Source organism: Branchiostoma floridae, chromosome 1 (genome assembly GCF_000003815.2).
Source record: "Branchiostoma floridae strain S238N-H82 chromosome 1, Bfl_VNyyK, whole genome shotgun sequence".
NCBI classification, from domain to species: domain Eukaryota; kingdom Metazoa; phylum Chordata; class Leptocardii; order Amphioxiformes; family Branchiostomatidae; genus Branchiostoma; species Branchiostoma floridae.
The window spans coordinates 7,730,217-7,743,427 of NC_049979.1; the positions used below are offsets into that span (position 1 = coordinate 7,730,217).

The 13,211-nt window shown below is 40.7% G+C and overlaps 1 protein-coding gene across 1 annotated transcript in view; it reads left to right on the forward strand.

Moving 5' to 3' along the window:
* Positions 1-13,211, forward strand: part of LOC118425609 — a 21,372-nt gene that overhangs the window by 3,860 nt on the left and 4,301 nt on the right. Inside the window, exons 2-10 of the mRNA XM_035834562.1 lie at positions 4-196; positions 891-1,072; positions 2,239-2,269; positions 2,619-2,705; positions 3,979-4,084; positions 4,596-4,626; positions 10,404-10,512; positions 11,546-11,692; positions 11,833-11,919. Of these exons, the coding sequence (XP_035690455.1) occupies positions 4-196; positions 891-1,072; positions 2,239-2,269; positions 2,619-2,705; positions 3,979-4,084; positions 4,596-4,626; positions 10,404-10,512; positions 11,546-11,692; positions 11,833-11,919 (973 nt within the window). The remainder of the gene's footprint in view (positions 1-3; positions 197-890; positions 1,073-2,238; positions 2,270-2,618; positions 2,706-3,978; positions 4,085-4,595; positions 4,627-10,403; positions 10,513-11,545; positions 11,693-11,832; positions 11,920-13,211) is intronic.

Below are 13,211 nucleotides of genomic sequence, written 5' to 3' on the forward strand. Positions count from 1 at the left end.
GAGGATGTGCGGAACTATGTGGAGACATTGGTTGGCAATGCAGTAAGAAACCTGGAAGCAGAGGTTGCAGCAAGACACAGGCAGATACAGGAAAGTGGGGAGGGGCAGGAGCTGACCGAAACTGGCGAGGCGGGGGAGAAGTTACAGGGGGAGGAAGAGGAGGAGCAGGTGGTAATGGAAGAGTCATCGAGTGAAGGTTGGTCGACTCTTCTTCCTCTTTGTTTATTTGTTTGTTTGAACCTTTGTTTATTCATGAAAGCTCAAATCGGCCTGCAGGCCGCTTTTCATTGATTGAGGTCATGAGGGAAGAGGCAAGGGTCAGACAACGTATATACAGTTTACATCATTAAAAGTCCTAATGAGTCTTATAAGTCTATAGACACAATTTTGCATACATGGTACAAGATACATAATAACGAGAGACATAATTTGAGTCCATTTGAGGCAACCACCTTCAACATTCTGAAGATTCTATCGCCTTTAGTTTTGTGGAGCATTCTAAAAAGGGTGGTTATGTCTGATAGTGTCAGAGATATTTTAGGCATATTTGAATCATGAAGATGTCCAAGGTGTGATTTCACGTACAGCCAGTGTTGAAGATAACCCAGCATTCAAATTTCATACAATGAAATCAACTTGGCAACATGTATAGGATATGATATTGAAAAACTTTTCGTCTTACTCTTTTCTAATGGCACCCATTTGTAAATTGGTATTTCACTGCCAAGGTCTTAAGTATCAGTTCAGTTCAGGTCATCCTCATACGAGGTGCCATTAACAATGTCTAACCATGCATTTCTATCAAGTATGCTTACCTTTATAATTGGGTTACATTATGGTTTAGGAATATCATAATTCAAAATTAACACAACTGATTCACGATTTTACAGATGAATCGCTCCCTGAGCTTTCGATGGAGCTGGATGGCCCAAGGCGCGACGCCCTGTTTGAGAAAGGCGTGCAGTACCAGAACCGTGGGCGTCTGGAGTACGCCCTGAAGTGTTACCTGGGGTGTCTGAGGGATCTGGACGAGACAGAAGGATTCAGCAAGTTACCTCAGTGTTTACATCAGGTGTGTGGGTCAGGGGGCAATGTTGTAAGGTGTAGAGGTAAGCTGCAGGGGTCAGAGGGCAATGTTGTAAGGGATAGAGGTAAGCCTCAGGGGTCAGAGGGCATGGGGCAATGTTGTAAGGGATAGAGGTAAGCTACAGGGGTCAGGGGAAAAGGATGGCCCTTCTTGTGCAATTTCTTGTGGCCCTGCAGCTTTAACTTAGCAGTGTGCCAGTGTCACTTTAAAACAGTCCCTGAGGCATTGGCCTGCCTGTAGTGTGGTGCTATATTTTACTGTAGCATCTGCCCAATTCTTGCCCAAGGTATACTATGATCTATGCTGCTCAGTCTTTTGCATCTGCATCTATTGCAATAATGGGTTCAGAGCCTAAATTGCTTGGGGTGTACATGCAAATGGTGAGATGTATAATCCAAATGGCCAAGCAGCATAGGGGTGTCAATTTTGTGGTCTTGATGAAACTACCTTGACTTAATATTTGCTTAGTGTATCCTATACAAATGTGACCCCACTAAACACTGATACAGATTCATACTGATGAAAGAAAGTCATTATCACTGAAACGTGGAATCAGGGGGTTGGAAGTTTGCAGTACAGCAAAATGTTTGCAGTCCTCACAAGGTATGTAGGAATGGATAAAAATCATGGCATACATTGGACTATGGTACATATCCTTGTAATAGTACATTGCTTTTATGCAAGACTGACCAACTTCGATTGTTTTCTCTTATGCTTTTCCTAAGTATTTCTGCTCTGTGTGTGGGATTTAACTGGCCTGGATACCATCCGATTTCTACCGGGGCTCCTTACACTTGCTACCTTAAAAAATACTTACAAGTTGTTTATTTTTTTAGGGTAGCGAGTGTAAGGAGCCCCAGTAGAAATTGGATGGTACCCAGGCTAGGATTTACCACTGCACAGGGAAATATTACATCATACCTCAGTCATCTTGAGAGCTCTTGTAAATTATCCTTTACCCTTGAACTTTACCAACTAGGTTGTGGTTTCTCTACCTTATTAGCTTAAAATCCCTTCTGGATATAGGTAATGTAATGTAGACTTGTGTAAATGATGCTGGAAGCCTCCATAGTCTTCAAACTGAGGATGGGTGAAGGTGTAAATGATACAGTTCATGTTTCATCTGTTGTTCATTTCTGATGTGATTTCAGATAGCCGACACCTTCTACAGGAAGGAAGAATGTATCCTTTCACTGTAACTGATAATGTTCATACCGGGTACTTAGCATTCAGTACCGTATCATATCTCTGAAACAGTACAAGGTTGGCGCTATAAGTTAAACCCCTATATTCTGATACCCGTGTGTTCTGATGCACCTTAACCCCAAACTAACTAACAGTGGCAGGGAGTTGAACGTTACTAAGAGTACAGATCCTAGTGTGATACAATCCTCACATAATATATTCTCTTTAATTCCAAAAAATCACTTAGGTCAGTGCTAAGAGATGTCACCTAATGTAGCCAAGATCTGATGACAAAATTATTGAAAAGAATGTCGCCCAAACATGACCTCCTTGACCTGATGTGCAGATGACAAGGCCGTGCAGTTTATCCAGGCAGAGAAGATGTACTATGAGAACGCCCTCATCGATACCACCGAGCTGCAGAAAGCTCTCAGTATGTTATATACTGTTTTCAAGCTGTTTAGTGCCTTGATTTGTGTTGTTATGTTAAAGTTCTCGATGAACAGGTATCAACAGGTGTCATTTGAGAGACTTCCTAAAATCACAGGACAATCTTGAATCCCGTCATTGCTTTCTTACCATATCAGGTCACAGAGTACTTAACAGTACATAACAGTATTCAGGAATGATGTTGATAATAACAGTCTACACCATGATGTTCTTGAAAATTATAAAAAATGTGCCTTCATGTAGTTATTTTTATTTTGTGTCTGTCATCTTTCTTTCTTTCTTTTCCCGAAGATGTCTCCCTTCTTTTGCTGTCACCTTTTCCAACCTGTCATAAGTTCTGTTCTCTTGGGTGTGTAATGCTGTCTGATGCAGTTTGCCTCTCAGCAGGAACATGGTAGGAAAGGTTGCAGTAAATACATGATATGGCAGGGGGCATTCTTGACCTTTGGCTATCCTTTTAGCTTTTGCTTGCTGTTTAATGCATGTGATGTCAAGTTGTAAAGTAGTACATGTATTATGATATAAGCATCCTCAAGTTTTATGTAATAGTGTTCTATTTTCTGTCTATATTTGTGTTTGTGCTATATGGTTCAAATGGACATGGAAAGAAAACTTACTGTACGTTGTATTGTTATGTTGTGTTATGCATGTACTTTATGATGATTAATTAGTATCAAAAAAGGGTATAGTATGCTATACATGTAGCAAATACATGAGACAGACATTAGTTTGATATGTTATAAGTCAGAATGGCAATCTTATGATATTGTGCACATATATTTTGAAGATATGAATAAGAACAGTTGTTAGATGAATTGCTTGATCTACTTCAGCAGCAGAACTTAAGGTGGTATCTCACTGCACTTAGGGCATCGGTGCAGCACTGCAAGGTTTGAAAGATTACTCAACGAATTTCAAAGATAAAGAATGAATTTTCTTACATTTTGTGCATTTTGTTGTCTTTTAAGTCATACTTTTACGTATTACGCATTATAAAAAAATTGGCGAATATAACACAACAGTGCCGCAGTGGTGCCTTAAGTGCAGAGAGATACCACCATAACATAAAACATAGTTACATTATAACAATGATGAGTCTGAGAGTTGTGTACACTGCACACTCCACACTGTCTACATTCACACTGTTTTGCTTTCTGTTTGGATGATTTGTCCAAGCATGTATTATGCCATAAGACTCTATATTACTCAGAGCTTAGCCTGCCCATGTTCATCTGACACTTCCCTATTCCTCCCAGGTGAAGCAACAAGAAGCGGGCAGGGTGACACAGGAACACCTGACCCCAGGGTGCTCAGGGCCATGGAGTTTGAGAACCTGGCACGAATGTGCGTCCAGCGGAAGAAGTGAGTCCATGTTTGCGCTTTCCAAACTCTCTTCTACAACATCAAATTACATACTCAGTATAACAGAATACTTCTTAACCACTCTCTTTTTGAGACAACCAGCTTCAACATCCTAAAGATTTTATTGCCTTTAGTTTTGTGGAACATTCTGAGAAAAGTGGTTATGTCAGAGACTTTTTTGGTTGGATTTGAATCATGAAGATGTCCAGGGTAGGATTTCACATACAGCCAAGATTACTTTATTCTTAGTCCTAGTTATAAAAGTGCTGACTATCATCACTGAACCAGTTCCCATGGAAGCAGTAGCAAAACATTGTTTCTTTGTGCATAAACCTCAAAGCCTCCATCCCTGTTCCTACCCTTCTGCGTTCTGATGTGTCAGTACCTGCTCCATTGTTCAATACCCTTGAGTCCTTTCAATACATACAGCACTGTGATGGTTTGTTTTGGTTATTTAACCAAGAGGATTTAATCAGCTTTGATCACCAATTTGATTTCCATTTTGTTTCAGGCCTCAGTTGGCATTGGAGTACTGTGGCAAGGTTGGTAGCCTATTCCTGGATTCCATATATATATACATTTTGTATATGTGATAATGTTGGACATAACTGTAAGTTAGCACCCCTGTCACTCGAGATCTGTATGCAGTCCAGTTTGTTTTCAGTCCTTGAAACTCAGAACAAAGAAAACCATTCAGAGACCATAACATATTGCTGTTCCAAATCTTCTCACACATTGATTTCATATTTTTCAAACTTATTTATTCTTAGTGGATTTGATTACAAAAACAACCTGTAAAATGTTAGTCTCAGAATATCTCTTCACTCACTAATAATATATTGGCTGGCTCCTAAAAGGAAGCGCCCAGCACTGTGCTCGTGTGAAAGTCCTTTACAAACTGCATAACTATATATATGGGACTGTTGTACATGTACATGTCATCAACCGGAACTTGTCCTTTGCTCCCTGAGGTCGTTGGAGCAGCATGTATGGAATTGTTTATAGGAAGTTTGATTAGTTTTTACCTGACAGTGACACCATCCCCCTTCATTGACACAACTAAAACCAGAATCACAGGGTCTGATTTCCTATGTGACTGTTTTGTCACCCCTGTAGAGCTAATGACTCAATGCGGGAAGTAAATTGTTATTAGTTGTTTTTTTACAGCACCTGAGCAGATTATTTCTCTATCAAATAGATTAAACTCACCCTGTTGTACACAAGGGTACACTAACTCAGGTCAACTAGCAGTGTGATGCCTCATCACAGAATAAAGCTAGCTACATGTACATGTACATGTAATGCTAGTTCAACTTTATCTGGGGGTGTCCTATACCCGTTGTTTTTAAAGACGGGATAGTTAGGGACATGAAGTCGGCAGACAATGCTTTCAAATTGCAATACATAAAGATATTGCATTTTGATCTGTATCTATATAGCCGGTATAACCGCCGTTCGGCGTAACACACCAGCTTCGCAGGCATGCAGCGCGGCAGCAGCTGGTTATATTACACCGAACGACCCATCACACCTAGCTTTTGCACATCTATCTGCAAGCGTTCTTTAAAACTACCTAGAGAAGATGCCCTGTGATATACAAATGTAGTGACAGATATAGGATAGCTGAATATTTGAAAATACATTTGTATTACGGTCTGATTTAACAACGGATATAGGTTACCCCACAAATACATGTAAAGGTGAACTAATGTTAGCTAGCTTCCTGATATGGTGAATATGCTTAGCATCGCCCACCTTGTAACAGTGTAGTTGTAGTGTTTTGATGATATTCCCCAACTGTTGCAACACTGTGTCATCATTGCTACGTAGCAGTACAAACAGCTTTCAAATAATACTTACAAAGGTTTTCAGTAACAATCTCAACTATGTTGATAAACTGTCAACATAAGAAGATAAAATCGGTGGCTTCCTTAAAGTTTGAGCTTAGCTCTGCAATTTGCCTGACTCCTGTTGAAATTCAACAACTTTGCTTGATCAAAATCCTGATTGAACCTTACAGTTACTGTAAGGTAACATGAAGTGAAAAAACAACACCATTTACTTAGATATTAAAATCAGTTTATTGCATTTTGTTATACTGGGCAGATACTGTACATACTTTCATAGTAAACAAAGCAATATCTTGTCCGCCTCCAGTGTCGCTAGCCCACTTTTCTGTTGATGACGCCTCAGAATGACACAGAAAATCAGCCTTCCTTTTCTTAATCTGCCACATGTGAACAATTACTGTCCGTGCTGTAAATGTGATTACTATATGCCGCGATCACCGCTGCCCTTTTGTCCACACCATGTGCACATATGGTGGCACAATGACAACACGGAGTGACAAATGACTAGCCCCATTCCATCCAGGGCCACTGTGAAACCCGCCTGATTTCCTCGGTGACCGGCGCGCTGCATGGGGTGGCTAATGACACCGGAAAGTGGTTTGATGTCATTTTTGGCACACAAAATGCAAGATTAAATCCATTCCCACCGCACATTCAGGTTGTATGTCAAAAGCTCGTTTGTCACCTCTACCCCCCTGCTGCGATGTTATGTCCGTATGATCAGGCAAACTGCACTACCACTCAGGTAGGGTTATCAGTCAGCACTTCCAGCAACAACCTGTTGGACGGACAATCAACTTTTAAGGCATCCCATATTTGGCCAAGTCAAGTACTGCCATTGGTACTTCCACTTTTTTGACTGAAGATTGGTCATTGCTCAGAAAGTGCACCGATATGTCAATTTTTGACAGGGCCACAAAATGTAAAATGTAACAGTAGAGCGCAAAGCCATGTAGTTTATGTCTTTGTGTACAGTGAGGATGATTAAGACAAAACTCTGGAAACAGACTACAACTTCACTGTATAGATGGACAAAGTTTTCCAATAATAACACCATAAGCAATGAATTTTTTATAGATATTTTTGGTCACACATTTAAAGTAAGGCTCTTATACCTTCATCATACTTTTTTGTGTGCAACTGAGGCTATTTGAGGACAAGTTTGGTATTAGACAAGTTTGCTAAATACTTCTAGCACCTCTAGGAAGGAAAGAAAAATAGCAAATCTTAAACTGGAGTGCCCGGTATTACCATGTACCAAACTAGTTTGTTTGTTTTGTTTATTGAGATAAACAAACTACTAGTAGCTTGATACAAACAAACAAACTAGTTTGGTACTAGTTTGGTACAAATCTTAAACTGGAGTACCTGGTATTACCATGTACCAAACTAGTGATAAATGACACTGTACCCCACGGATTACGTCAGTTTCTACAAGTCATGATTTTGTCACAAAAGAGTGGACAATGCACAGCAATCAGGGGGATGTGACATTAGTGCCGCTCCTGCGTGTGATTTCCTCAGTGACCAGCCCCTGCATGTGTGCTGGGGAGCTAATGGCACCATCTGTACATGGTTTATAACCTGAGACACCTCCACTGCAGTCACAACCGTTCACAAGATTAGAGTTGCCCCGAGGTTCACCTCCCCACCATAACTCCTGGTGCACGGTGCGGTGTATCAGGTCACTGGCAGGATGGGGAAGGCAGATGAAGAAATTTATTGGTCCTCTTTTGCAGAGTCCAACCACATTTTTCTCAGACCTGAAATTTTTCCGTTTCTTGCTCTGAAGAATAATTGCTTGGGAAAAAATTGGGAACATAGACATTAACCTGGAGGCCACTAATTTTTTCACATAGTCAGGACATAACTGATGCTGTACAGCACCCTTAGATTGGCAAAGGTTAAGGTCTCCACTTCAACACTAAAACATCTTACAGCTAGCAGACAGCTGACATTTGTCCCTTATTTCCAGGACCCAGTCTCCAGGATTAGATTTTTTATTGACAGTTCTCAAGATTAATCATTTTATATTTTGGACATCAAAACACGACATAAAAGTTGGTTTGCACGGATGACCAAAGTTTTCAGCCGCTGCTGTCACTGCACTGCCAAGCCATCTGACTTTTTACCATGTCCCTTTGGATCAAATTTCTTGAGGTTTGAAATGAATCTTTTTAAATACCTTGTGAAATAAGACCTTAAAGCAACACAATGTTACATTCTACAAAATTTGATAGAAAATTTCTTGCAATTGGTTACATGCCATCCTGTTTACTTTAAGTTGTGATATTATTGTTGGAGTGTTCAATATACATACCATAAGCATTGTAGGCCTTTACTGGTAATCAATGCTAGAGCTAAATCTTTTCCAAGAAGTCAACAGCTTGCTTATTCTGCTTTGGTGTGTAAGGTGTGGAACAGTAAATGAACAATTACAGTAAAGTACTACAGATATGTATCAGAACCATTGCTGTCATGATCAATCTTGTAAAACGGTCACAATATCAACAGTGCTGACAGAATGCCATCCAAGTATATTATGACATTACTACTGTTATGATATACCTGGAATTTGAAGAGTAAAGCAGTCTTGTGACAGTGCATTGTATCATCTTTCTCTGAATTTTGTCATTTAAATGGTATGAAAAGATAGGAGATAATGACCACACTACATGTTGTACGATCTCCAAGCAGATGTTGGGGTAGAAATGAGTTTTCTTAATAGTCAGGTTTTCTGACAGTCCGAAAAGTCTGCTGACACTGGACACAGGGAGGGGCACTTCTCTTGGGTGGAGGACTATAAGAAAAGCCGGCCAGTCAGTAACAATTTCCCATCCCATCATGTGTTTGGAGACATTTTTTTCAACTTGTGGATCATTAACTCAAAGAAGTTAAACACCAGCTCATGGATGTTTTTTGTAGACTTGTTGATTAGCTGTGCATCAGACCGGTGACGAATGGTGACCTTCGCTTACTCTTCCATCTGTCAGCCTCTCTGCAAACAATCCAGACTGATGGACAATTTTCATGCTAATCTCATTCCACCACTGGCAGTGGATATCCTCATTTCATTTTAATTTCTGGAAATTTGATATATCTGGGGTGTTTGTGTGGGGAAATATGATTTAGCAGTGAGCAAACCACAAGTGCCTGAATCAAATTGAAAATGATTGCGCCATGTAGATTGGAAAATGGCGAATTATGTACTTGTGGAAAGTGTTGTGTCCAGTGGATGGGGGTGTGGCCAGTTTCTTTAGTTCACTATATATAATCTGAAGCTAAAGACTCTCCAGTATGGGCTATGGACATTGATTTGGGATCAAATATTTTGTGATGATAAGTGGAGGGTTTGTCTGTAGTAGAACGTGTTTCCTTGCATCAGCAGAACCGCTTCATTATAATGCTAACTTGCCTAACAAGATAACGGCAGGAAATCTAATTTGTCTCTGTGCCGAGGCTCTGGAGGATGATCGACCAAGGAAGCAACACTAGTGCCAGGATTCAATTGAAGCTGTTAGGGCTAGATTGGAAAATAGCAAATTACATTCCGCTGGGACACATACTTGTGAAGTCAAGGAGAGGGTGTATGTAACTTTTCTAACTAACACTCTGGAGGGCAGGGGCAGGGACATATGAACATCCCTGCAATTCATCAAGTGTACCTGGATCCAACCAAAACTTGCCATGTCACAAATAAAGTACACTTTTTTTTAAATACTTGAGAATCTGTGCTTTGGTGAGGTTCCAATAAAGTGTTTTCCTCTAACAAGGCCATCTCTGTAATGTTACATACTTCTGTATGTATATTGTACATTTTGTATATATAACTATATGTATATGCTCATATGTATTTAATATAAACATACAGATACCAATGTGTAATATACACAGATTTTTGACACTCAATCTGATGACATGAAGAGATGAAGATGTATAATTGAACTCCCATGTTACCTGATCAGATGAGAGATAAATGGATGTAATGTATTGTGTAATGACTGTTTACATGTATGGTATGCGGTTGTATTTTCATTAGAGTAGACTGGTCTTTTTCCAAACCAAAATGACCAAGTAATTTTGATGCGAGTCTTTCAGTGTCATGAGCAGTGGAGGCATCAAAGGGAACCTCAAAGTTCTCGTAAATTTCCAGTAAAATGTTGCATTGATTGTGCTTCATAGCAAAGCTTTCTTTGCAAGATTTTCAACTTTCGTTTCACCTTATGATTAGAGACCAGTATGAAAATCATCATGAAGGATAGTTGTTGCTTTGTATGGTTGAGTAAGCTATTTTTTAAAATATATACAAATGTATGTCTACCCTGAGCTCAGCTTAGCAGCTGGGCTGACAGATTTTCATCTGCCAGGATGCTGTTGTACAGCACTGAGGGGAGTGCCAGAAGTAATGTCTGACTATTATCTAAAGTTGAGTAACTGTTGTATTGAGATTCATTTTCCCGTTCCTTTAGGCAGTGAAGGCATACCAGACAGTTCTGGGAGATGATCATCCTGCAACCACCCAGTGTCTGGACTATTTTACTGTCATCTATGCTGAAGCTGGCAGGAAAGAATACTCAGGTGACAGGGGTGCCTAAGCATTTGCACGAACCCTATGAAATTCGTACGAATATTATGTGATACACACGAATCACTATGCGAAAACGCACGAATATTATGAAATTCGCACGAATCACTATGCGAAATCGTACGAATTTTATGAAATTCGCACGAATCACTATGTGACACACACGAGCCTTATGTGATTTGCACGATCCTTATGCAAAAACGGCGGCCGGGAGGAGGCATGATTTTGAGCGTTTCTACCCGAGATATTTATATTTCAAGGCATGGAATGGACATTTACCGTCGCAAAGATGTATTTGATAGCCTGTGAGCTACTGTTTAGCTTCATTTCGGCGTGTTACATCGTATTTTCAGTCGCCAAAGCGGCGAAGCCGCCATCTTGAAAATCCCGCTCCGTTTGTCACGTGACCCCGCCAGTGGTTGCGCAATTTCGCATAAGGATCGTGCAAATCACATAAGGCTCGTGTGTGTCACATAGTGATTCGTGCGAATTTCATAAAATTCGTGCGATTTCGCATAGTGATTCGTGCGAATTTCATAATATTCGTGCGTTTTCGCATAGTGATTCGTGTGTATCACATAATATTCGTACGAATTTCATAGGGATCGTGCAAATGCTTAGGCACCCCTGGGTGAGGTCATGGCAAATGACATGACAGTTTCTGGTGGCAGTTTACAGCAACAACAAGATAACAAGATAGAATGGCAAGTTCTATTGATAGGCAGCGCGATCGAGTTTATGTGGACCATTTGCAGGGTTCACTATACTATGCAGTAAATATGTGAACAAAGATCATTGTATACTGAAATCATGTGTAACTTATTGCTTGTGGTCAATTTATCAGCATTTTCTCTATACAGGTGGCCACCCCTCTAAAGTGGCCACCTGTCTATAATGGCCATTTTTGGCCAGTCCCTTGAGTGGCCGCTATATATAGACAGGTTTGACTGTACTCTCTCCTTTTTATGCCCTGCTGATTGCAGCCATTCTATAGAAATATAGACTAACTATATTCTTTTTATGCAGATGCCATGGGTCAGTTCCAGAGTGGACAGGAGGAGACCGAAGGACAGCTGGATGGTACTTCCACCCTACAGGAAGGCACAACAGACGTTCAGCAGAAAGAGGGAGCAACTGCGGTAGAGACGTCTGAGGTTAGGAGACGGGCACCAGGTCAGAAATAAATCTCCCAACTTAAAAACAATCAAAGGCGTTAAGTGGCGATTTCCATCGTTCTTTGATTGTGACCGAATTGCAGTAGTTAACTGTGGACAAAGTTGTGTGTTGTATTGTTCTTTGTGTTTGAATGTCAGGTTCAGCTGAGAAGGAGGAGGTAGAAGAGGCTGGACAGGTCCATTCTGAGCAGGAGAGGGGGGTACAGGACATTCAGACACAGACTGGTAAGCCTGTATATGCAGAAAACTGAGGGGTGTGGTCTTTCTTCTGACCTTATTTGATATGGCATTGTGTATCTTTGACTGAGCAGTACTGGGAGTTTGTGGTTCCTTGTATAAAAATTCTAAATGTAGTGAAAAGTCAAGATGTTTTATGCATGGTATACATGAAGGTAGGTTCAAACTGTCCAATGACCAGTGGCTGTTCTGTAATTGTACTATCATTGTGCAATAACCATCCCTTTTTCTCTGAGCAGCACGATGATAGTTTTCACTGGCTCTCTCACCCAGTTGCTCGTGTAGGCACACCTTGAAAAGTTCAGCAACAGTGATGTACAACTCAATAAAAGTCCCATTTTTGCTAGGATCACTTCAAATAGCCTGGTAAAGTAGATCTCCAATCTCCTTCCATCCTCTCCATTGGATAAAGACCCAGGGATTAGGCATGCAAACCTCCCCACTAGCTCAACTCCACTGCTCTGGATTCATGCAATCAATTATGGACTGGCGTTTAAGCAATCTGCAATTCAGATTGCCCCGTAATGAGCAAGGTAGGAACACAATTACCTGAAATTTGCAGGAAAAGCCAATTTGGGGGGAAATGTCGATATTATTCCCCCACATAATTTGATCCGCTCCCCAATCATTTGATTAGAGATGGCTCTAACTACCCTGACTTGGTACATTGCTGGGTTGATGCATGGCTAGGACATAAAGCAAGAGGTTTTCCCTTAATTTGAGCACTGCTGACTCAGACAGAATTCAGTACCGAGTATATAGACACTGTGTGCATCACTTCTGTAACAGACAGACCCAGTTTGATGAACAGCTAAGAGAAAACAATAGGACTGACTCAAAATTACATCGCCGTCTTCGGAGGGCCACTCTCCAGCTGAATGTCAATACGATTCTTCACATAATCTGATTCAAAGACTAGACATTTGATTAGTGGCTGGTATGCCTCCCCTCCATCCATCAATGCCAGAATTACCACTGTAAAGACTTGTGCTGAATGGAATTACTGCAGAAAGCTGAAGCAGTGTCTAAGAAGGTGCTAAAGCTTTTCTTCCCACTCTCCCACCTTTCACCCTTTCCCAGGTACGCCCTCCTGTTAATCTTGTTAATCTAGCCACTGAGGGCACCGTGGAGCACCTGTAACTAGTGTAAGGTGTTTGTCTTGCTTCAAATTTAATTGCAAGTGCTACAGGAAAAAGGGCCAATTTCTCAGACATGTCGATATGTTTCCTCCGCACAATTTGACTTGGCTCTCCCGAACCTGATTGTACACAGCAGGTACC